The 25816-nt window shown below is 41.8% G+C and overlaps 1 protein-coding gene across 1 annotated transcript in view; it reads right to left on the bottom strand.

Annotated features, from left to right (window-relative positions):
* Positions 1-25816, bottom strand: part of LOC149257625 (pyruvate kinase 1, cytosolic-like) — a 191346-nt gene that overhangs the window by 33167 nt on the left and 132363 nt on the right. Inside the window, exons 7-9 of the mRNA XM_089381138.1 lie at positions 5179-5259; positions 4381-4452; positions 4156-4245 (exon numbers count right to left, since the gene is read on the bottom strand). Of these exons, the coding sequence (XP_089237264.1) occupies positions 4156-4245; positions 4381-4452; positions 5179-5259 (243 nt within the window). The remainder of the gene's footprint in view (positions 1-4155; positions 4246-4380; positions 4453-5178; positions 5260-25816) is intronic.

Raw genomic sequence — 25816 nt, 5'->3', positions numbered from 1 at the left:
AGTATAGTTTTCATTGATGTCAATATACTGAAGAAGACAAGGATATCAATGAAATGAAGCAGGTAGGATATGATGATGATAATCAATTAAGAAACCAAAACCATGAAGAAGCCCAAAGGCATTCTGCCATGCCTCCGTGTTTTGCACTATTAAAGGATCAGTCACATGAAATAATATTTTTCTCTAACTTAGAAAAGGAATTTCACATGAGGCATGGAGCATCCGAAAGGGCATAATTTTACCTTTCTAATGAGCTATTATGTGTCCCAAAATTCCAAATAATGAGAGAGAACAAGATTTTACAAATTTAAGTCAAGAATCTGCCAATGAGCCGACCTTACCTTGTCAAACTCATGTCGGCTTAGCTAGGAGACACGTCCCTTCGTTTTTCATGCACAAAAGAGTAAATATATAGAAGGAACTCTGCACTTTTGGAGGACAGACAAGTTCAGATTCATTAAGAAAAGAAAGACACAACAAGTCCACATCTCGTGAACTATACAAGCTCAGAATTGCGGATTTGTTTCTAGGGAGGACAGCTCAAAACTGCGGACTATTACTCGGAATTGCAGATTGTTTTGACTACAGATTAGGGCGAAGTAAGGTTTGTGTTTGGGGTATAAGACCTTGCTCAGAACTGTGGACTATTGCTCAGGACTATGCACTGTTTGACTGTAGATTAGGGCGGAGTAAGGTTTGTGTTTGGGGTATAAGAGCTTGCTCAGAACTATGGACTATTTCTCAGGACTTCGAACTGTTTGACTGTAGATTAGGGTTGAGTAAGGATTGTGTTTTAAGACCTTCCTTCTGCTGCAATGCGGACACCTAGTACAGGCTAGTAACATTATACAGTGTTGTCTGGAGGCTACTACAACAACATCATTACGGGCTAAGTGTGATGACAATCTTCCCCTAACTGTTGATTAACCTCTACCTTGACTGTGGACAGTGCTACTATGGATAGTGCTCTCTTGGCTTGAGTTGGACAGTGATTAGGTGTCCTCTCCACTATTCATTAACAATTACAGGGTCATTTCTTTTGCAGAAAATTGTGGACAGTTCAAGGATCAATTTACTTTGAGGATTATGGGCAGCAATTGTTCAGGACAGTGATGTAACTGCAATACAGGGCTAATCTAAAAAGAGACTTGTGTGGACCAACAAGTATTGAGTTTTCCTGTGGGATAGAGGTTGAAGACATGGAATCTCTATGACTGGACAACTTATAAGGCTGATACAAGGTAGTTGAGTTGGCAGCAGTGATAGACTTGACAAACCAATGAAGTGAAGTGATACGTGAAGATTCTCATTACATATTCTCTAATACAAAGCATTCATAGGATTGGTGTCCTTGGAGTTGGTGCTCCTAAACTCAAGGTTGGTGCCTTGGATAGATAGGGTCGAAGCCTCATCAAAACCAAGTTGGAGCTTGGGAACATATTTATATTGTATACAATTTCTTTTTGATTAATAATACAATTATTATACATTGATTTGATTTAAATTGTGAAGAATTTAACTGGTAAAATAAAAATTGAAAAGAAATATTGATTCACCCTCCTCTCAATATTTCCAAGAATGTGATGTGTTTTAGCCAAGGTTACTTGGGAGCGGAAGCGAAAACGCAGAGCAGGGGCGAGAGTGATATTTTCAGAAGCTCTCGGTTTGGGAGCGATTCCGAGAGTGTTCTTTATATAATATATTTTTATTTTATTTTTTATATTTTGATGCATATATGTCAACAAAAGCATGTAAAATGATGAATTAAATATTAAAAACATAGATTGAACGATATAACAACAATCATCTAGAAGTTATAATCTTCATCAACCATGTCCACAAGTTAGTAACATAGTAACATACAACATATTGAGTCTCATGATTCATCAATATTAAAGTTTCAAGATTTCAAAATTCAATATATAACATTTATCATCATTGATCACCAAAGTTGTACTTGTAAGCTAAGTGTAACCGTTACAACAAATAATATCTAACATGAAATGAAATGAAACAACTTTCAACTTTCACGAAGCATCATATTCATAATTCATTACTAATGAGTTATAATTGCCAACTTCAAACATAAATTCTCATATATTGTTCACAAAAAATATCATAATAAATATGAAAGAGTCAGTAGTTATAAAAACTACTAGAAACTAGAAAAGACAAGTAAATCTATTATCTATTGCTAATGCTTGGGCCTCTTGCCGCCACGAGAAATGTCTAATTTTTTAGTCTTGTTGGAAAATCAAGATCATTGTCATTAATATCACCCTCTAAGCATTAATATCCAGAGGTATCTTTGTCATTACCTCTAGATCTATATAGGGATCTTTGTCATTAATATCACCCTCTAAGCATTAACATAAGATAGAAAAAGCATAGCATGTCAAGTCAAGATTTTATTTGAGTGATGCGTACATTTTATGAGGGTCATGATAGAAGAGTTCGACAACCAATGTCACTAACATCAAGGTACATAGAGGGATTGGTGCTCTTGATTAAATACGAGTTCCATACCCTAATACATGACAAAATCCAATGGAAACATTGCAATCCCTCCAATCTTTAAATCCTGAAAAACTGATAAGTCTGCTGGATTTTGAATGAAATCTAAAATTCTACTTTCTCCATATAATATCCAATGAGGTCGGAACCACTCTCAAACATCCTGAGTCATTTCATGGTAATGTTACAAATTTAAGTAAAAGATGACAATAAAAAATTTAAGAATTTAACATTACCATGAATCGCATATCAATACTAAGGCCATAGGCTTGATCATTAGGCTGCCCCACTCAAAATTTATTTGTTTCTTTGAAAAAAATTGTATTACTGCAAAAAAAAAATTGTAAAAAACACTAAACGCTCCCAAAAAACCAGGGAGCGTTTTTTTTTTTTTTCAAGAAGCCCTCTCCCACTCGGAGCACGAATTGGGAGCGGGGCATGAGAGGGGAGTTGCTACCCCGCAACCGTGGTTTTAGCATACTGAGAAGAAACTAGAAATCAGATTTACTGCTGAAATAAATCTGCTATAACTAATGTAATTTTTGGATCCACTTGATAAAGGAGAGCGTCTAGTTTTTGAGCTTTCCTACTGATTCAGTTGGGTGGAAGGGAAGTATATTGCTACTGTAATTTATACTTCAGATACAGCTGTAAAGATGAGAATTCAATGAAATAGATCCAAGGAACCTCAAATAAATAAGGTGAAATTTGTAGTGTTTTAAAGGGCAGATATTATAAATTTCCACATAAATGTAATTCCTGGAACCTTACCCTCACCGCATGGGAAGGAAATTGCTAAGTACAGAAACATTAATCAGGCACTTATCATATTTTTCTTGTGGTAAGGATAAGGCCACATATTTTGACCCAATCCAAATACCTAGTTCAATTAAAAACACTAAACAAAGCTTTCAACCATAACATGAATAAACTCATAGTCTCATAGTACTAAAGGCTTGGCATTTCAGGGTGGAAACTCTCTTGCTAATCAAAATCAGTGCAGGGCCCCAGTTAAAAACTTAAATAAAACATTGCTCAATATGTCAACCATAAGAAGAGCATGTATAATATAATCCAGATTCAATAGAACTCACAACCAGAAAACATGTAATAGGAAAGCTGGTAATACTTCAACAAGAACCTAAATAAAAAAACCAGCACTGCTTCTATAAGCTGTCTCCTAACTTCCAGCTTGCAGATGCCCTTATAACTAATCTAATCTACAAAAATTGTTGGCAGTGAGGGATGGCATCATCAACATACTAATGGTCCTCCAAACAATTTGATTTTCCTACTTGTTCACACTGCTATACTGCATCTATTACCTATGTAAATATCACTTATTTGAAGCTGTAAAGAATTTGAACCTCCCTTGACACAAAAATTACAATCCCAAATGAATAAAATTTACCAAGAGAGCATCTCAGATGATTCCATCAATCCTGTCTATTATTACCCTATACTCCAGAGACACATTAAGTTTGTATTTAGTAAAAGCACAAATTTATAAGACATCTCCATACAAGTGCACAACTATACTTGTAGTAAAATTACAAAGACAACAATATTCATTTATCTATGAGAAAAAAACAACAGGAAATGGAAATATCAAAAATGTTTACACCAAATATCGAAGGCTACCTTCTCTGGTGGAAGATATATTCCTAAATGACCACGTGAAATGACAATACCATCGGCCTCTCGCAAGATCTCATCAAAGTGTTCTAAACCCTGCAACATAAGTTGTATGTATATTAAGATTCAAATAAGAAACTGCTTCTTGTGCAATGTGCGTATCTAAGATGGATTAAACATGGAAAGAAGAGATTAAAACTTGGAGACTTCATTCAGTGATACACCATATACCTCTATAGTGTCTATCTTAGCAAATATCTGTGTCTGATGAAGATTCCCAAGCCCATTAAGATAAGCACGGGTCTATAGAAGACAAAAGGAGGAAAAATGTTTTATATCAATGCAAAGTTAGCATCAAGCAAACAAATTTCTAGGTGTCCCCTAATATATCTGATACAATATGTTAACTATGGTTTAACTGTCAATATAAAATCCTTTGAAGATGTAGCACTCACTATTTGAGGTTATTCAATTATAAGGGGCAAGTCACATGTCACAGAGATAAAACAAACAATTTTACATCGTCATTTACTAATGAAGACAAATTTCTAGGTGTCCCCTAATATATCTGATACAGTAAGTTAACTACGGTTTAACTGTCAATATAAAATCCTTTGAAGATGTAGCACTCACTATTTGAGGTTATTCAATTATAAGGGGCAAGTCACATGTCACAGAAATAAAACAAACAATTTTACATCATCATTTACTAATGAAGCCAGAAGTAAAAATTGTCACCTCATAAAATCATTGTCAATTCAGAATGATTTCAGAGGTACATATGATAATGGCTTCATATTTGATGTTTAATATAATGCATCTACTTAAAAGTTGTAAAAGAATATGAAAAAACAGGCACCATAGAAACAGGTCAGGCAACAAATTAAACGCATAAGATAACATTATGAGTTCGGTTCCAGAAAAAGAGCTTGATAGAATTTTTTAAATGTGAGATCCATCATAGTAGCTAGAAGTAATAGCACAAAGCTCAGAACATGACAGAACGCAACTTTATGTCATCCTTCTTACTTGTATAATGTCTTCTGCATGTCGTGTGTATGACAAAGAAAGAAAGTCAATGTTGTTGCCAACTCCCCAAGTTGCAATAACCTACAAAGTACAAACAACAGCAATATATAAAAGTACAAAACTCATCGGAATCAAATCACAAGATGAATAATAAACCTTAACACAAAAATAGACTAGTGCCTGGCATTTTGTAAGGCTACATTAAATCCACCAGATCAAAGCTTGCACTATCCAGTAATCAAAGGCATTTTGAAGAGCAAAGATTACCACAATAAATAGTAAATGCACAAATTAGTTTATTTGTCACTTTAAATTCATCTTAGTTACAGACAAAGTCACACAGTTCGGGTTCAAGTTTGCGATCAGCAACGGTTAATTTTGATTCGGGTTCAAATTTTCTGATATATATATATATATATGTACACACACACACACACATATATATAATTCCAATCCTATTTTGGGAATTTTAAGATGCTTTATTCTATATTATGCATCTATTGTTAGAAGGAGACTTTTTTTTTTGGTTCCATTTAATGACGAATGCTCCAAAGCCACAGACTGTCGAGTATGCCAAGTCTTCAAAATCAAAATGTAAGACCTGAAAAATAACCATCAGCAAATGTGTGCTCAGAATCGGCAAGAATATCATTGCTCCACACTTTGATGACTTTATGAATGTTTCTAGAGCTAGGGTTTTATTGATTTGGGGTAACATTGGATGTGCTCTAACCATGAAAATTGGTGGAGAGGCTAAAGCACATGAGATCTCCAAGACCCAAAAATGGTTTGGGGAAATTCTACCCAGTGAAGGAGATATTAAAATAATTAATATTTTTAATGGGTTCCTAAGTCTAAACTTAGGAAAATAAAAATATTAATGGGTATTAATATAAAACTGGGTTAGAAGGTTAAATGACATGATCAAACCAAATCTAATTTTAGTCGTTGATTAGAGATGTAATCTCGGTCGTTGAAGACTCAACAGAAAAAGTATAAGAGGAGGCCTGAGGGTCAGTGGGAGATACACCAGTGATCAGTGAATTCGATTCTCTAAAGCGGGGTTTGCTAAGAGATATCGAACCAGTGATCAGAGTTGTAGCAAGGGGCAATGAGTACGAGGCAGAGAAGCAGAGATAGTACCGGAAGACCAGCACAAAGGCAAAGAGGCAAAGATAGTGCTGGAAGACCAGCACAAAGGCAAAGAGGCAGACGTAGAGCCATAGGGAGCCACGCAGAGGCTAGTAGTGATTGCGTAGAGGCCAGAAGGCCCTGCGTCACCCACGCAGAGGCTGCAGAAGTGATGCAGAGGGCCAGAGAGGCTACGCAGAGCCTCAGAGGGCTGACGCAAAGGGTTTCAAGCTGACGCATAGGCCAGGAGGGCTAACATCCTGCTTCAGATTGTGCTGGAGAGGGTTTCGTGGGGTGACTTTCAGAATATTTGCTTCCGAAGAGAGGTATTACTACCAGATTATTTATCTGTATCGAGGGAGCCAGTTTGGCACCGAGTGCACTCAAGAAAAGTTGCTTAATAATAAAACCCTCAGAACAATTGCACCGGTTTTCCCAAGTTGGGTTTTTCCAGGGATGATTGTCCAAAAATAACGATGTCCCTTGTGTGTTTGCCTATTTATTTTAGTTGTTGATCTATAGATGGTTGAGACTGTATTGTGTTTATTTCAATGTTTATATGGTTAAATAACTTGTTAGTAATTAAACAAGTAGGTGATATAAACCAGAGAATACAGATAAAATTTCTAACAAGTAATAGTTAGAAATTTCAACATGGTATTAGAGCGTTGCAGATCACAGGAGAGTTGAAGGCACCAGTTGAATTAGAGAATTTGCAGCAGAAACAGTTGTCCCGAGTGACAGAAGTTATTCCTAGGAAGAAAGCAACAAAGAAGGGTTGACGCAGAGGGTCTGTGTCATTAGTTCGAGCCAAAGAGAGGCCAGAGCAAAAGCAAAGGAAGGAAGAAGAGGCTCACGAAGAGCCACGCAAAGACCAGGAGGGTTGATGCAGTTGGGTAGGGGAGCAAATCAACCTTGCCAAGATTGCGCAAAGCCTAGAGGCTTAGTTCTTCAGTTGTTGGGGCATAGGAAAATGTGGGCAGATTGCGGAGAGTGAAGTTGGTAGGGTGTTGTTGTTGTCGAGGCAGAACAGTACTTAATGGGACAGAACCAAGATAGAGGGCATCGCTAGCTAGGCGGATTTCTAGCCAAGAAATCCATATCAATGTTGCAGGTGCATAGGAGATCGGAGAGGTGTGATTCGACGATTGGCAGAAGGATTTCCAGGAGGGAAATCGAGACTCAGAGGGAGTCTAGCAGAGAACTTCCAGGAGGGAAGTAGAGACTCAGAGAAGTCGAAAAGAAGACCAGAGATGGCCATGAATGGACCGAGGGATCAAGACAGGCTGGACGGGGAGTCCAACTTTGTCATTTGGAAGACAAGGATCCTGTCTGTTCTAGATAGACATCGCATCAAGGCCTTTGCCTTGAGAACCGTGACTATCTCAGTCGACCCAGCTGATAACGAAAGGTATGAGGATGCAATGGCCAAGGCAAAATGCATAATCGTTGATGGGGTCAAGGATCATATCGTTCAGCATATTGCCGAGAAGAATACGGCAAAGGAAATGTGGGACACCTTGACGACATTCAAGGCACTTTCGTGCAGAGGAAGATGCTACTGGAGAATCAGCTGCAGTCGTATTAGATGAAGAAGGGGGAGCGGGTAGATTACTTCCTCAGTAGATTGAAGGAGATTCGAGACCAATTGAATTCCATAGGAGCCACGCCGGATCAGGAGTTAATGTGAGGACCGCCCTGAACACAGTCTCTGAGTAGTAGGAGACATTTGTCCAAAGCATTTTGGGCAGAGAGCATCTTCCAGATTGGGAAGAACTATGGGTAGCTCTTCGTCAAGAAGAGCTCACACAGCTGACCAAGGTGGGAAGTATTAGCAAAGGAGACCGCGTCAAGAAAGAGGAGGAAGAGGATGCAGCTCTAGCATCTGCGGGATAACAGAGGAAGAGGAAGAAGAAGGACCTCTCCAAGATAAAGTGCTTAAACTGTGGGGAACTAGGCCATCATCCAAATCAGTGTCCGAGGAAGAAGAATAAGAGAGAGGCGTCTGACTCCAAGGCAATGCCGGCAAAGGCAGAAAAGGAGGTAGAGGATGATGACGATTGTGCCATGAGTGCTCATGTACCTCTAGAGAAGAGGTGGGGAGACATCAAGCTGTAGTTAGGAGGACTACAGGAGATGAGGGGCAGGATCCTTGAGGTACCCAAACTCTTGGATCATATCTGGCTACAGGAGCCCCGAAGTGACAGTAGCAAGATGGCGGATGTTGATAGAAGCAGATGCAGATAGAGCTGCAGAGAGTGCTAGAGTGTAGTAGTCCTTGGCAGCGCAGAGAGGGTTGCAGCAGTGCGAGAGGCACAGAGGATGTTGCAGTAGTGCGAGAGGCACAAAGGATGTTGCAGCGGTGCAAGAAGGCACAGAGGTGTTTGCAGCGGTGCGAGAGGCATAGAGTTTGTTGCAACAACGCAGAGGTAGCAGAGGGAGCATAGGATAGCGGCAGAGAGAGCCTCAGCATCAGTAGGGTTTCGAGCCTGACAAGGATGTCAGTAGTTGGGTAGGTCAATTATTTACTTCTCAGTAATTGAGTTGCAGTGCAGCAGTAACAGTGTGTTAATTTTAGGTATGTTCTATGCTAGAGCAATTTATTTAATTTCTTTTCCATATTAGAAATCACATCAGCATAAAGTAAACTGCAGATAGAACATAAATATAAATCGCAGAAGACAAGAGGACACAAGATGTGGCGCAAGCCAGGGACAAACCCCACAATGTGTGGGGAAGCCCTTGATCAATTCTTCTTTTATGTTCTTCAAAGTTCAATAGAGAAAGAGAAAGAGAGAGAAAGTACATTTACAACATAAGTCAACACTTTGACTTATCTAGATCTGAGCATAGATCATTTTGTATAACGATGAGATCAGTTGAAGACATTCTGCTTCAACTGATTCTCCAAGGTGACTCCTTCACCTATCATCGTTCTGCATCTCGTCCATTTGTTGCACCTTACCATGTAGCACCATCATGCTGCTCATGATCTCATACGTTGCCCATACATCATGCTGTCCATGATCTACATCATACTTCCCATATACCTCATGATGTCCATATTCATCATCCTGCCCATATATCTCATGATGCTGTCCATGTTCATCATACTGCCCATTATCATGCTGCCCTTTAACATGCTGCCCTTTATTAATGTGCATCATTCTTTAGTTCATATACATGTCAGCCTTAGCTGCTTGCTATGGCTTACAGCCTAGCAAAGCAGCTAGGCTATAGTTCCATGTCACTGCTGTACAAGATGTTTGTACTGCCACTGAGATTTTACCGAGATATCTCAGGACTGCTGTGTATAACACAGTCCCTTCGTCCGAGATTTTCATCTTCTAATCACTGTTATATTATGTTGTCCAACATGCTTAAACTACTATAGACGAACCACTAAGATCAGGTGTCAAGACTGCTATAGACAGCCTTGGATTTGCCACGCTGTCACCTACAGCTACGTGCCATTAACATGGATCCTTCACGCTGTAACTGCTTGGCAATGGCTAGGTCCAACCTTCTAATTGTTCCATCAATCTGTGATCTGCGGATTATAATAATCTGAGTTGTAGTCTATAATGTGATCTATCACCCTTGAATGCAGGTCTGTTGTACCTGAGTTTAGATCACTGCATATACGAATACCTTATCTTTTGACTGCGGCTACCACACCTGAAATTTCCGAGAGGAAGTATGCAAAATTCTTATCTTCTTAACTGCGTGAACATGTCTTCTTTTACTGCGTGAACAGTTCTCCTTTTGGCTGCGTTTTACATGTCTTCCCTGATCTGCGTATATGTCTCTTTTATGACTGCGTTGGATAAGGTGTCCATGTTGTGCGTATTACATCGTATGGAAACCTGTGTGAATATTTCTCCTTTTTGGCTGCGTTTTGCTTCCCTGATCTGCGTATTGTCTACGTGTATATATATTGCATTTCCTAAGTGTGAAAGTTGTGCGTTGATATCTATATTGACTATATATATATATATATATATATATATGCAATTACTGTATCATTGCATATATAGATCTTGCTGCATTGTATTGTCTGCCCTGCGTATATATATCCTTATGTATGCGTAGTGTATAATGGTCTCCTCATGAACAGCATTATGACTGCGGCTCTTCCACAACGGCAATGCAGATAGAACGTTTTCCTTTGGCTGCATATGAGACCTCTTTTACAGCGGCCAGATTTCTGTGGCTAGGGTTTACAGCGGCCACATCTCTGTGGCTAGGGTTTACTGCGGGCAGATCTCTGCGGCTAGGGCAACGTACAATAGCTAGGGCATTACTTGAAGACTAACGTATCACACATGGTGTCTCTCTCCTTCACCAAAAACCCAGACGTGGAGAGGAGGAGACTACACATGAAGAGGTGTGTTGCAAATGACATCAAATCCTCTTCTATTTATACCAAAATGTATAGGTTGAATAGACATGACGTTTGGGCTTCTTGAGCCTACATAAGTTGTTGGTCGGCTAGATAATAAATCCATAATCAAAATAAATTCATATCTCCATAAATACTTATCGGAATCGGATGATCTTTGGATCAATCCTACACCTCTCGACGAGATGGATCCAATAAAAATATCCGCTGCCATAAATAAGCTGACCCACATGGAGTTTGGCCTTAGTTGCCAATTTAACACTCCCTCTCAACTAGGGAGAACTCCATCCGGTGATCCATAAGTCCGACTGTACTATCTCTGCCATCGGTGCCCTGCACTGCTTTGCCCAACTCTTCTTAGCTTTGCTGGCTCTGCTATGCTCTGCTCAGCTCTGCTGGCTCTGCTCTGCTCTGCTCAGCTCTGCTATGCTCTGCTGGCTCTGCTATGCTCTGCTCAGCTCAGCTCTGTTCTGCTATGTTATGCTATGCTCTGCTCAGCTTAGCTCTGCTGAACCATGAAGAAGAAGAATTGATCGAGAATGTCTCATAACATTCTCCACTAACCCAAAGTCAGTCTTAGAGTGCGTACCACTGGTCCCAGACCAGTCTCAACTGACCCAAAGTCAGCGTCATAGTGAGTACCACTCCTACCACTGGTCCCAAACCAGTCCTGTACTGACACGAAGTCAGTCTCAGAGTATGTACCACTGGTCCCAGACCAGTCTCAACCGACTCGAAGTTAGTGTCATAGTATGGTACAACTCCTACCACTGGTCCCAGACCAGTCTCAACCGACCCGAAGTCAGCGTCATAGTATGTACCTCTCACTGGTCCCAGACCAGTACTGCACTGACACGAAGTCAGTCTCAGAGTATGTACCACTAGTTCCAGACCAGTCTCAACCGTCCGAAGTCAGCGTCATAGTATGGTACAACTCCTACCACTGGTCCCAGACCAGTATCATTGATCCCAGATCAATGGAGGTCATCCTAGCGTAGGGAGTACGGTAGATACAACGATGCGTCCATCGGTACTACTATGGTCCCTAACTTCATTTCCCTGCTCATTGATCAGATGAGAGGTACTTCCCATGAGTCCCAAACTGCATGGGTAGGATGCCTCGACAGGAGAACTAATCAATCCTGTCCTCACAGGAGAACACATCAATCATGCTATAATCGCCATGGAGAACACATCAATCATGCTACAATCGCCATGGAGAACACATCAATCTAGGTTGCCATGGAGAACACATCAATCCAGGCCTCACAGGAGAACACATCAATCCTACTACAATCGCCATGGAGAACACATCAATCCAGGCCTCACAGGAGAACACATCAATCCTACTACAATCGCCATGGGGAACACATCAATCCAGGCCTCACAGGAGAACTAATCATCTTGCTACACAGGAGAGCGAATCATCTTGTTCCACAAGAGAGCGAATCATTTTGTCCCACAAGGGAGCAAATCATCTTGTTCCAGTGCGCACCACTAGGAGAGGGTAAGTCAACCTGTGGTCGTATGTTGGTCCAGTAAAAACCGCAAGCCCCCCAGAGCTCCCAGACCTCAATGTATGCAACATGTAGGACCCTTTTACAAAGGTCTCTCAATGACTCCAAGTCGTTCGAGAAAATCACAAATTTGATCTTTCCCCTGGGGCTTTAGCGACCTGTACATCATCTCAGTGCGATGGAGCCTCCTTGCTCATCGACTTTCCATATCCCAGATAAGGCAGTATCTGATTTTTGTCTGCTAGAGAAATTGTCGAATACGGGATTCCTCAATAATTGAATCCCACCTCTAGTTGTCACAAAGATAAACAGCTCACTTAAGAGCTTCCGCAACCATGCAGCTTCATAAGAGATCATCCATGTATTTGGTCTTGGCGGTGCTTATAGCGACCAACTTCTGCTTCTTGCATCAAAGCGGAATCCAAAGAGAACCAGCATTGAAAAGTGCTCTAGTGATCCTCCACACTGCCTGCCCATTCAACATTCGAATAATAATGCAATTTCATCTTTCCGGCAGTGTATCTCAATCCATGAGAGATTGTGCCCTGAAGATATCTCAGAAGATTCTTGGCACCAATCCAGTGAGGCTCAACCAAATATGAGCTCACCATGCTAACTGCAAAACATATGTCCGGACGGAGGTTCACCAAGAACATCAATGCGAATGAGTTTATGAAACTCAGAGGCATTCCCAAATCAAGTCCGTCATATAACCTCTGAAAGTTAAGATCTTCGAGGTAGTCACAGGCTAGCAGTTTATCTTTCCACATTCGGAATCCAACTCCCTCTGTCTTCTACAAATGAGAGGGTCTGCACCTATCAGACATAGGTGTCAGTATGAGAGGTCTGTCATCCACAACCTTCGGATGGTTTGGATAGATTTCATTCCTAGTGAATCTCAGCTTCATCAGACAGCTGTTGATCCTCTCATACTATGCTCGGGGTGTCTTGCTTCAAGCCATAGAGGGCTTTCTTCCACCTGTATACATGAGATTCCTATTCATGAATCTCAAACTCCACAGGTTGTTCCAAACCTGTGGACCTGCTACATGAGGGGGAATGGTCCCCTTGTAAGATTTTCCTTCGATACATCTCAGACATGTACCTTCATGCTCTTTTTGAATTCAGGCATCTCTGTCACCATCTAACTCACAGACCTCCGGTGTTGTGTCAATGGACATGGTCCCTGGTGGACTCCCTGCAACTTGATACAACCCTGAACTCAAAAACATCTTTCAAAATTTAATTTTCAAACACGTACCTTTCCATCGACGAATGCCACCATAAAACCTTTGACTTCCATTCCTTTTTCAGGATAGGTGGCATTGGCTTCAAGTGTAATCCCACGGTTGTTTCCATCTCTATCAAATTATAGAGTGCACCCTTCTATCCGATGAAGTGCCTTGAAGCACTGGGTTCTTTGCCTCCTTGAAGAGTCAGCTGTCTCTTTGATGACCTGCATCTCTGTCATTCGGACACTCCTTCGCATAAAGGCCGAACTCATAACCAAGACATCTACCTTTCCTTCCACCCTTAGATCCGAACTTCCCAATGAAGTGATCTTTAGGTATGCCATCAGAAGTTCTGCTACGTCATTCTGATAATATGCTCTGCTTCGACTTCACCCTAAGTGAATTGTGAAGAACCCATTGATCTTTTTGTCTTGTCCCAACTGTCTTTGGTGATTGTTGTTTCACTCTTGCTTGGGCATTGTCTTCACCTCAACTCTAATACCATGTTAATTTTAGGTATGTTCTATGCTAGAGCAATTTATTTAATTTCTTTTCCATATTAGCAATCACATCCACATAAAGTAAACTGCAGATAGAACATAAATATAAATTGCAGAAGACAAGAAGACACAAGATGTGGCGCAAGCCAGGGACAAACCCCACAATGTGTGGGGAAACCCTTGATCAATTCTTTTTTTATGTTTTTCAAAGTTCAACAGAGAAAGAGAGAGAGAGATAGTACATTTACAACAGAAGTCAACACTTTGACTTATCTAGATCTAGCATAGATCATTTTGTATAACGATGAGATCAGTTGAAGACATTTTGTTTCAACTGAATCTCCAAGGTGACTCCACCTATCATCATTCTGCATCTCGTCCATTTGTTGCAACTTACCATGTAGCACCATTATGCAGCATCATGCATCATCACGCTGCTCATGATCTCATACGCTGCCCATACATCATGTTGTCCATGATCTACATCATACTGCCCATATATGTATATATTCATCATGCTGCCCATATATCTCATGATGTTGTCCATGTTCATCATACTGCCCTTTAACATGCTGCCCTTTATTAATGTGCATCATTCTTTAGTTCATATACATATCAGCCTTAGCTGCTTGCTATGGCTTACAGCCTAGCAAAGCAGCTAGGCTATAGTTCCATGTCACTGCTGTACAAGATGTTTGTATTGCCACTGAGATTTTACCGAGATATCTCAGGACTGCTGTGTATAACACAGTCCCTTCGTCCGAGATTTTCATCTTCTAATCACTATTATATTATGCTGTCCAACATGCTTAAATTGCTACAGAAGAACCACTGAGATCAGGTGTCAAGACTGCTATAGACAGCCTTGGATTTGCCACGCTATCACCTACAGCTACGTAACATTAACATGGATCCTTCACGTTGTAACTGCTTGGCAATGGCTAGGTCCAACCTTCTAACTGTTCCATCAATCTGTGATCTGCGGATTATAATAATCTGAGTTGTAGTCTATAATGTGATCTATCACCCTTGAATGCAGGTCTGCTGTACCTGAGTTTAGATCACTGCATATACGAATACCTTATCTTTTGACTGCGGCTACCACACCTGAAATTTTTGAGAGGAAGTATGCGAAATTCTTATCTTCTTAACTGCGTGAACATGTCTTCTTTTACTGCATGAACAATTCTCCTTTTGGCTGCATTTTACATGTCTTCCCTGATCTGCGTATATGTCTCTTTTATGACTGTGTTGGATAAGGTGTCCATCTTGTGCGTATTACATCGTATGGAAACCTGCATGAATAGTTCTCCTTTTTGGCTGCGTTTTGCTTCCCTGATCTGCATATTGTCTACGTGTATATACATTGCATTTCCTGAGTGTGAAAGTTGTGCGTTGATATCTATATTGACTACATATATATATACATATGCAATTGCCTGCGTGACTGTATCATTGCATATACAGATCTTGTTGCGTTGTATTGTCTGCCCTGCGTATATATATCCTTATGTATGCGTAGTGTATAATGGTCTCCTCATGAACAGCATTATGACTGCGGCTCTTCCACAACGGCAATGCGGATAGAACGTTTCCTTTGGCTGCATATGAGACCTCTTTTACAGCAGCCAGATTTCTGTGGCTAGGGTTTACTGCAGCCAGATCTCTGTGGCTAGGGTTTACTGCGGCCAGATCTCTGTGGCTAGGGCAACGTACAACAGCTAGGGCATTACTTGAAGACCAACGTATCACACATGGTGTCTCTCTCCTTCACCAAAAACCCAGATGTGGAGAGGAGGAGACTACACATGAAGAGGTGTGTTGCAAATGACATCAAATCCTCTTCTATTTATACCAAAATGTATAGGTTGAATAGACATGACGTTTGGGCTTCTTGAGCCTACATAAGTTGCTGGTCGGCTAGATAATAAATCCATAATCAAAATAAATTCATATCTCCATAAATACTTATTGGAATCGAATGATCTTTGGATCAATCTTACATCTCTCGACGAGAGGGATCCAATAAAAATATCAGCTGCCATAAATAAGCTGACTCACATGGAGTTTGGCCTTAGTTGCCAATTTAACACAATGGTAGTGCTATGGGTAGCATGATGAGAGAGAACTATAGTGCAAATGCAGTGTTGGGTGGAAGGACCAGCAGCAGCACGGACGAAGAGTGAGTTGTCGTACAAATGTAACAGTGGAAGTGGTATGGCCATGGGCAACAGTACATGATGCAGCAATGTAGAGGATGTTGGGCAAGAAGGCCTAGCATCAACACAGGTACCGATGCCGTATAATCAGGGTGATCCTCAGTGGTGAAGTATTACTATAGCACATTCCTCGCTAAGAGGGAGTGTTGATTTTGGGTAGCAGTAGAAGTGCTCTAGCGATGAAAATTGGTGGAGAGGCTAAAGCACAAGAGATCTCCAAGGCCCGGAAATGGTTTGGGGAAATTCTACCCGGTGAAAGAGATATTAAAATAATAATATTTTTTATGAGTTCCTAAGTCTAAACTTAGGAAAATAAAAATATTAATGGGTTTTAATATAAAACTGGGTTAGGAGGTTCTAAATGACATGGATCAAGCCAAATCTAATCTTAGCTGTTGATTAAAGATGTAATCTCGGTCGTTGAAGACTCAACAAAAAAAGTATAAGAGGAGGCTTGAGGGTTAGTTAGAGATACAAAAGAGTGATCAGTCAGTTCAATTTTCTAGAGAGGGGTTTGCTAAGGGAAATCGAACCATTCATCAGAGTTGCAGCGAGCGGCGCAATGAATATGAGGCAGAGGAGCAAAGATAGTGTCAGAAGACCAGCGCAGAGGCAAAGAGGTAGACGCAGAGCTAGAGGGAGCCATGCAGAGGCCAGCAGTGACTGCGAAGAGGCGAGAAGGGCCTGCGTCACCCACACAGAGGCTGCAGAAGTGACGTAGAGGGCCAGAGAGGTTGAGCAATGCCTCAAAGGGCTGACACAGAGGGTTTCAGGCTGACACAGAGGCAAGGAGGGCTAACACAGTGCTTTAGATTGTGCTGGAGAAGGTTTCGTGGGGCAGACTTTCAGAATATCTGCTTCCGAAGGGAGGTATTACTGCCAGATTATTTATCTATGTCGGGTGAGCTAGTTTGGCACCTAGTGTACTCAAGAAAATTTGCTTAATAATAAAACCCTCAAAACAGTTGCACTACTTTTCCCAAGTTGGGTTTTTCGGAGGACGATTGTCCAAAAATAACGATGTACCTTGTGTGTTTGTCTATTTATTTCAGTTGTTGATCTGTATGTTTGAGACTGTATTGTGTTTATTTCATTTCATTACTGTAAAATACTGAAATATGCTTACAAAAAAAAATGGAAATAAACTAGCTAGGGCGATGGTAGCTTATCTCTGAGAAGAAATGATGCGGCTACATGCCTCTGAACTATGTTAAAATGAAGCTCGAAGGCCTATTTATTATTGAGAAACAATGGAGAACCCTAAACATCCAAAAACCTAACCCTAGAAGATGAAACGCCAAATTGTGGGCCCCGTTTGGGTAAATTGATACATCAACTTCCCGGGGTGGTAACTTTGGCATATGATCTATGTTTGACACGCACAATATCTCGTTAGAAAGATCTATCTGAGAACTACAACTTTTCCCAGTTTTCCCAAAAAACCTCGTTTAGGGCCTCAAAATGGCTTCGGGAGTTCAGGACCCGAAAAACTGCTAAAAATAGTAAACTGTGCTACAATTAAGGAAACTGCAAAGCTGAAAGAAACAATGGTGGGGGTCCAAGTGGACTTGGCAGGTGGCCACCAATATCCACCTAGATCATTCCTCCCCCCTTACGAAGCAATGGTCCCCATGGCGTTGAGTTCCTCCATGAGATGAGGAAACTTTCGCTGAAGTTGGTCCCTGGTAAGCCACTTGCCCTGGTGAAGGAGTTGGCCTGCTTTGACAATTCGATACAGTTGGATATTCTGTTGGCGAGTATGCTTGATCTGTGTGTCCATGATCCAATCAGTTGCAACTTGTTCCATGCAATCTAGATTTAACTTTGTGGGTGTGAGCTGTTCTGTAATGTCGGATGTGTCTAGTAATGGTGGAAAGTATGGCCGAAGGCGGTCCACATTGAACACTGGGTGCAGGCCAAGGAATGGGGGAATGCTGAGCTCAAATGCATTGTCTCCCACAGCCTTGGTAATGGTGTAAGGACCATATCAGAGTGGTCTGAGTTTCCGATAGGCTCCGGTAAGGCGTTCCTTTTGCAAATGCAACCAGATTTTGTCGCCCACCTGAAACTTGTGTGGCACCCAATGTTGATCATGTCGTTTCTTGTACTTGGCATTTGATTTCTCTAGAATGTCGTGGACCTGCTAGCGAATATGTTGGATGTGATCAACGAAGTTGTTTGCCTTATCTGTTTCGAACTGGACATGAGCCGAATCTGCGCGAGTAGCTGCAACTGGCATGGCCACATCAATGGGACATAGTGGCTGGAATCCCAAGCGCACTTGAAAAGGGTTGTGGCCAATCGAGCTGTGGAGAGCCTAGTTGTAGCTGTGTTGAACATAGGGGAGGCTCTCGTCTCATGTGCGTGGATGCTTTGAGTTGTACATGCACAGAATGTGTACGACCATCCTGTTCACAACCTTTGTCTGGCCATTAGTTTGAGGATGGAAGATTGTGGACTTAGTGAATTTGGTGTCCAGCATCGACCAGAGACTGGACCAAATGTACTGAGGAACCTGTTGTCCCGATTTGAGATGATAGACTATGGGATCCCAAAGTGTACCCACACTCGTCAAAGAAGAGTTTAGCAGTGACTTTCGTTGTGATATTCTTCTTGCAGGCCGCCATAATGGCCATCTTCAAGAACCTGTCGACGACCACAAAAACACAGTCGTTTCCATGCTTAGTAGAAGGAAGGCCCAACATGTAATCCATGGAGATGGATTCCCAAGGTCAACTAGGGGTAGGCAGCGAGGTATAGAGGCCTTGCTTCTTGATGGTCGGTTTGACAATGGCGCAGGCAATGCATGATCTGATGTACTTCCCGACATCCTGTCGAAGATTCAGCCAATAGAAATACTTCTGCAATATTGGCACCATTTTCTCGACCCAAAAATGCCCAGCAACCCGACTGTAATGTGCTTCCCAAATAATCTTTGCACGCTCGCTTGAAGGAACACAAAGGTGACCCAGGTGGCATAACAGGACATCCTGGAGGTGAAAATCTAGAACATGCTGACCCTCCAAGAGTGTCTGGTATGTGTGGCTGAATTCTGGGTCGCTTTTGTAGAGAAGTGGCCAATCGGAAATCTCTCGTGCCCATAAGAGTTGAGCATGGTGGTTAACGCCATGATTGGTGGTCAACTAAGGCAATCTGCAACATTATTGGTGTTGCCCTTCTTATACTTGATATTCAAATGGAACTGTTGTAGGTATGCGGACCACTTTTGATGGCGATCATTCTGCAGTTTCCCTTGGGTCTGTATGAACTTCAAGGGTCGATGGTCTGTGTAGATGACCGTTTCCTTCCCCAAAATGTAATGCTTCCATTGTCTGCAGGCCTGCACAATGGAATACATCTCTTTGTCATAAGTGGGATACTTTCAGACTGTGTCTAAAAGTGTCTCACTGTGATATGCCACTGGATGCTCGTGTTGAGTAAGGACTGCCCTAATAGCATAGTCAGAGGCATCTGTCTCGACCTCAAATGGTTGTTGCAATTCTGGTAATGCAAGCACTGGTGCCGAGCAGAGGCGATCTTTCAACTCTGTGAATGCCTTCTGTTGAGATTCAGACCAAAAGAATTTTGCTTTCGCTCCTCCCTTGGTGACTTGACACAAAGGCCAAGTGATATGAGAAAAACCCAACACGAACCTGCGGTAGAAGTTGGCAAGACCTAGAAAGTTGTAGAGCTCTGTCAAAGTGGTTGGAGATGGCCAATCCCGAATGACTTGGATTTTGGCTGGATCCACATGTACCCCCCCGTTCATCAATAATCTATCCCAAATACTGAACCTTGGTCATGCCAAAAGTGCATTTCTCCAAATTGGCACATAACTTGTGTTGCCGCAGTGTTTGGAGAACCTGTCGGATGTGGTGGAGGTGCTCTTCCCAACTTTGGCTGAAGATCAAGATGTCATCCAAGTATACCACTACAAATGAGTTGGTGAATGGCCGCAAGATGTCATCCATTAGCCTCATGAAGGTTGCAAGGGCATTTGTCAATACGAAAGGCGTAAGCAACCATTCGAAAAGGCCCTCCTTGGCTTTGAAGGCAGTCTTCCACACATCGGAGGGTTCAATTGGTACCTGGTTATATCCTGACTTCAAATCGATCTTGCTGAAATATTTTGCCCCCTTCAGTTGGTCCAAGAGGTCATCAATTTGTGGGATCGAGTACCTATTAGGGACAGTGAACTTGTTCAGCACCCGATAGTCAATACAGAGTCTCCAAGTCCCATCCTTCTTCTGTACCAACACAATTGAGCTCCCAAAAGGCAATGAACTCGGACGGATGTGACCTTTCTGCACCAGCTCTTGAATCTGCCTCTTGATTTCATCATTCTCCGACACGGAATGCCGATAGAATGGTCCATTGGGAAGTGGCGCACCTGGGGTCAGATCGATGGAGTGCTTGACCCGACAGTGCAGAGGAACCCTTGCAAGGGAGATGAAGATGTCCTCGTACTTCTCCACGACCTTGTCCATCTGTAGTTGTCGTGCGGAGCGGCCCTATCTGGAGGTCGTGACCACCGTCTTCTTCTTTCCTTGAGGGCGTATCATCAGGAAAAAAAAATCTCAGTTTTGGAAATGAGATTACTGCATTGTTTTGCAATAACCAAAGAGATGGCGGTAGGCGGTGCTACCTCCGGTATCATGTACAACTTATTTCCCAAAATAACAATAACAGCACGGGACCTTGATTCATACACAGCTTGTTGCTTCCACAAGTATGGTTGTCCTAATAATACATCACAAACATCAAGGGGAGCAACGTCACACAATATCTCATCCGTGAAGGGTTTGATGTCGTATGGAAGGCAACACTGCTGGCTTACGCGAAGATCCTGTCCTTGGTGAAGCCACCTGATGGTGTACGATTGTGGATGTGCTATGGTCGGTAAGCCCAGCCGCTTCACGACCTCTGCCGAAATGAGGTTCTTTTGGCTCCTGCTGTCGACAATGAACTATAGCGGGGAGCCCCTTACCCACATCTGGGAGTGGAAGAGATGCTCCTCCTCCTCTGGATCTTCGGGTTCCTCCTTCTGGATCTTCGTGGTGGCAACGATGGCATTGGGCTCCGCATCGATGATCTGCTTCCCTTTGTGTCGGGTTCTGACTCAGAGTCAGAACATGCATTTGATTCTGAAACCCTTAGCTCGGCCACCAGTGACAGCTTGGCCCGACACTCACTTGTGTTGTGAGTGGAGCTCTTATGGAACTCACACCACTTTCCCGTGTTCATTTTCGGCTTCACGGCGATGTTCTTTTCTTGCAACTTTGATGGGTTGTCTTGGGCCACCCCGCCTTGGCTTTGTCCTTTATTCTGTGGTTTGGGGGCACCTTTCCCTTGCTTCGGATTCGCAGATCCAAAATCTCACTTCTTCTGTTTAAACTTTTGCTCGATCTTAACGGCATATCAGTATGTCGTGCCGAACAAGGAGATGTTCAGGAATTCTATTTCTTCCTGGATGTACTTGTGCAAGCAGCCGTGGTATTTGAGTCCCAAATGCTGCTTTGAATCCTTGATACCCAACTTTGTGCAAAGGGTATGGAAAATATTGATAAACTTTGGCACGTCTTGGTCCCGTCCCTACCGCAGCATGGTCCACTTTATGTATTGATCCTCATAGCTTCCGACAGGGTAGTATTGTTGCTTGATGGCAGTCCGGAATGAATCCCAAGTGGGTGCGGCTGAAAACAGTGAGGTTGTACTTTCATCTTTCTGCTCGCAGTAGGTTTCCCACCAATCCTTGACGTGGGAGGCGGCTTTGAGAAGAGCAAAAGTAATCTTTTCCCGGCCGAAAAAATTATGAACAGAAAAATACCCTTCTAGCAGATTTAACCATTTATCTATGGTGTCTGCATCTATCCGACCCTCAAATATGGGAATGTCCAAGTTAACTTGTGCCTTAAAGGGTGTGGTGCTTCTAAAGTAGCCGCTAGAAGAAGATGTGTCTCCCCTGAGTAGCCGCTGAAGGATCTGGGCAAAGTTGTCCATCATCGCGTTCCTTTGTCGCTCGAGGACCTCTTCGAGCAAGATTTGGATAGGATCTCCTGCCCCCTCGTCTTTCTTTTCATCTGCAATGGGAGACCATCGAGATTTGCGAGGTTGGTCTTGCAAAGGTTCGACCAGTTCAAACCCTAACTCCTTATATCTCGACCTCGTTGGGGAAATGCAAGGAAAGACAGAGAAAGAGAAAACCGCTCTAATACCACTAATCTGGATTTAAACAGGAACGCAACAAATTACAGAGATAACAAAAAAGACAGAGATGCAGTGGAAATAATACTTCATTTCATTACTGTAAAACACTGAAATATGCTTACAAACAAAAATGTAAATAAACCAGCTAAGGCGATGGTAGCTTATCTCTGAGAAGAGATGTTGCTGCTACATGTCTCTAAACTGTGTTACAACGAGGCTCGAAGGCCTATTTATTGTTGAGAAACAATGGAGAACCCTAAACATCCAAAAACCTAACCCTAGAAGATGAAACGCCATCAACTGGAAATTGTTTTCCTAATTGTTAATTTATTTAAACAAATTATTTGCAGTTTGCTATGACAAATACCAAATAATTCACACTGTGATTTTCACAAATAAAAATTGCGGAAGAAATAAGGCTGGAAACTAAGAAAATCTAGCGCACACAAATTTTACGCAATTATTTTTGGACAAATGTCTCTGAAAAAACCCAACTTGGGAAAACTAGTGCAGCAGCTGAGGGTTTTATTATTATGCAATAATGAAATTCTTCGTACAATCTATGGATGCCCAACTGGCAATCCAAACAGAAAGAAAATATGGCCAAAATTATGTAAGGGAGTTACGCTTCCTCCACAAGCAACCCTGGCACAACTTTCCTTCAGAAAACGCGTCCTCCTGGACCCTCTGTGTCAGCCTCTACACAACGCTTGCACGGGCCCTATGGCGTCTAGCCCCTAAATTGCCTTTGATGAAGTCATTATGGTTGTCTCTGCTAAGGAAATCGCTTCTTCGGCACTAGGGAACCTCTATATGACCTCTAGAACTGAAAGTGATTTTTCCTCCAACTAAATCGAGTTGATCTTTTGAAGCAACTACGCAATCCTTTGCGCTACCTTACTAGGAATAACTCGGCCTCCTTGTTTTTACCTCTCCGGATCTAAAAAACTTCCTCCGGACCACTGTCTCTGCTTTGATCTCTGGCTCTCCGGAAACTACTGTTGCTCTCTAGAAATCTACCTGCCAAGGAAATTGAAGTGCACAAGTGTATTCTCCATCACCACATTGGTCCCTTCTTATATCTTCATGTTGGGACTTCGATAGCCAAGATTACATCTTAATCAGTGGCTTGAATCATCTATGGATCGATCCGTGTCAGTTTCCAAAGAATTTTCACCTTAACTTAATTAATTTTGATTAATTAACCATTTTTCATAAGTTTAGACATAGGAAACATTAAAAAATAGGTTAATAATCTAATTAAGTCATCTCTAGGTGGAATTTCCAGAAACGATTTCGGGGTTTTGGAGATCTCATGCATTCTAGCCTATCTACCAAATTGCGTGGCTAAAACACATCCGATGCTACATAAACTAACATTCAAGAGCAAATGAACCTATAAATGCCTCTAACCAAGAAAAGGTGAAAAATAGAAACGGTTTTGGAGCTAGGGCTTGAGATTTCTCTCAAATTAGCCACAAGAATTGCTTGAAGCTTTGAGGGCACTTAGAGAAAAGGACAGTGCAGTAGTGTACCGATTTGCACCCCAAGGAGATGTCTCTAATGCAATTTGTGTTAGGCCCTAGTTGGCCTTCTAGAGTTAGGGAAAAAAATAAGAAAAAGGTGAAAGAAATGTAGTTTTAAGGTTGACCATTAAGGATCTAGGACCAATGCTTGGCTATTGGGAAGATTGGAGTCAAAATGATTAATATTTGGGAACTTCTCTCTTTAAGGAGGCCTAAAGAAGCAGCTTCACTAATAATGGATGCAACTACATCACAACTTTAGACTTTTATACTTCGATATGCAAGATTTGACGGAGTTTCAAGGTAAAAGGTGCACAACCTACCCTAGGAAAAGTCGTTCATCTTGCCAAAATGAATAACATATGCAACGAACCAAGATACAAGTGTTTCCATTAATTTTTAGGGCACAAGTAAAATCAAGACATAGCATTCCATACATTAGAGATGAAACATTATGAAATTTGCATGAAAAGAGCACTTACATGACAAAAAGAGTATATCCATCCATAAACTTACCAAAAAAAAGTTCCAAGAGAGATAGCGAAAATATTCCACACATCAAAATGCATTTAATCATCCAAATCATTCCACAAATTGCAGGATTGAAATCTTTAGAAAGATATATCCCAAATTTAAGTGATGATGAATGAGAGAGAATGCCTCTCTTATATTTATACAATCCTCTAAGGGGTTCGAATGGCCTAATTTTAGCCTAATGATGCCCCTATAATAAAATAATGTGGAAAATAAACTTGTTTTAGTGACAAGCCCACCAAATAGCTCCATAACATGAATAATTAGCCTCTCAAAAGGGTTGTAATGATAAAAAAGTAGCCAGAAGGGTCGTTAGAAGGCAAAATGAAGTCCCTCATGCGCCATAATAAATAGAAGGGATCCAATAACAGTTATGAAGGGGGTGGCCCCTTGATCTCCAAGCAAATGACCTGTGGTGCTCCCAAGTGGTTGTGGGGGCACAAAGAATATGCTCATGGGTCTCCAACTGAATCAAAAACGCTTTTGCTCCATCTGTAAGGGTTGGAACAATGATGAAGACCCTCCCCTATCTCCCTAGGTGAGACAAAACCCCATTTGGGCTCTTGACCAACTGCCAAGTGTGTGGTGCAAGTTTGTAGTTGGCTGGGCAAGGTGGTCCAGGTGCATCATCATCATCGAACAAGTGGGACATGAGCAAGCAATAAGTGGTGTTGAGGATCCCATGGCAAGGCTATCTGCTCCTTGCTATAGTGGAGGCACATGACTCTCAATGCTCACCTTACAAATGCTATTAATACCCTCTGGAGGGCTTGGATCCTGTATAGGAAGTTCAAACCCCAAGATGAAGACCCACCTGCAATCCTATATAAGATCCAATGCATCTCCTCACCTTCCAGTACAACAATTCATCAATGCACTTGAGCAAATGAGCTTACAAATCATGGAACCAAGTGGGCACTTCGTAGTGGCATGCCCTTCCATAATGGCCTTTAGAATGTACAGTTGTCTCCAGGTTCAAGAGGGAGGTTAATCAAGGACCCTATTAGGTTGTTTCAACCTCTAAGGGAGTGACAGGTCCATGGTACATTTGTTAGATGGCAGGTGTCGTATGAAATAATGATGGAATGGAGTGGGGCAATAGGAAAGGGTCCAAGCCACATGCCATGGTACAAGGATAGCTGTAATGAGGGAAGCCCACACTTGGGTGTATATATGTAGGAGGGAGCAATCGTGGTACATTTTACCCCAACATTGGTTTTTCCACCCTTCTCCATATGCCTTTTGCCTTTTATTGACTTTCCTTTCATTTAACTGCTCGGGGCTCTAGGGAATGATGTGAATGATATAGCAGTGGATACCCCCTTAAGGTTGGGTCGTTCATCGCCCACCAGGGGTTGGGACAATCATGG

Source organism: Pinus tabuliformis, chromosome 6 (assembly GCF_031772625.1).
Source record: "Pinus tabuliformis cultivar Carrire ecotype Pingquan chromosome 6, CPIR1, whole genome shotgun sequence".
NCBI lineage: Eukaryota > Viridiplantae > Streptophyta > Pinopsida > Pinales > Pinaceae > Pinus > Pinus tabuliformis.
The sequence above is the reverse complement of the archived record's forward strand: the minus strand, read 5'-3'. Positions and strand labels throughout refer to the sequence as shown.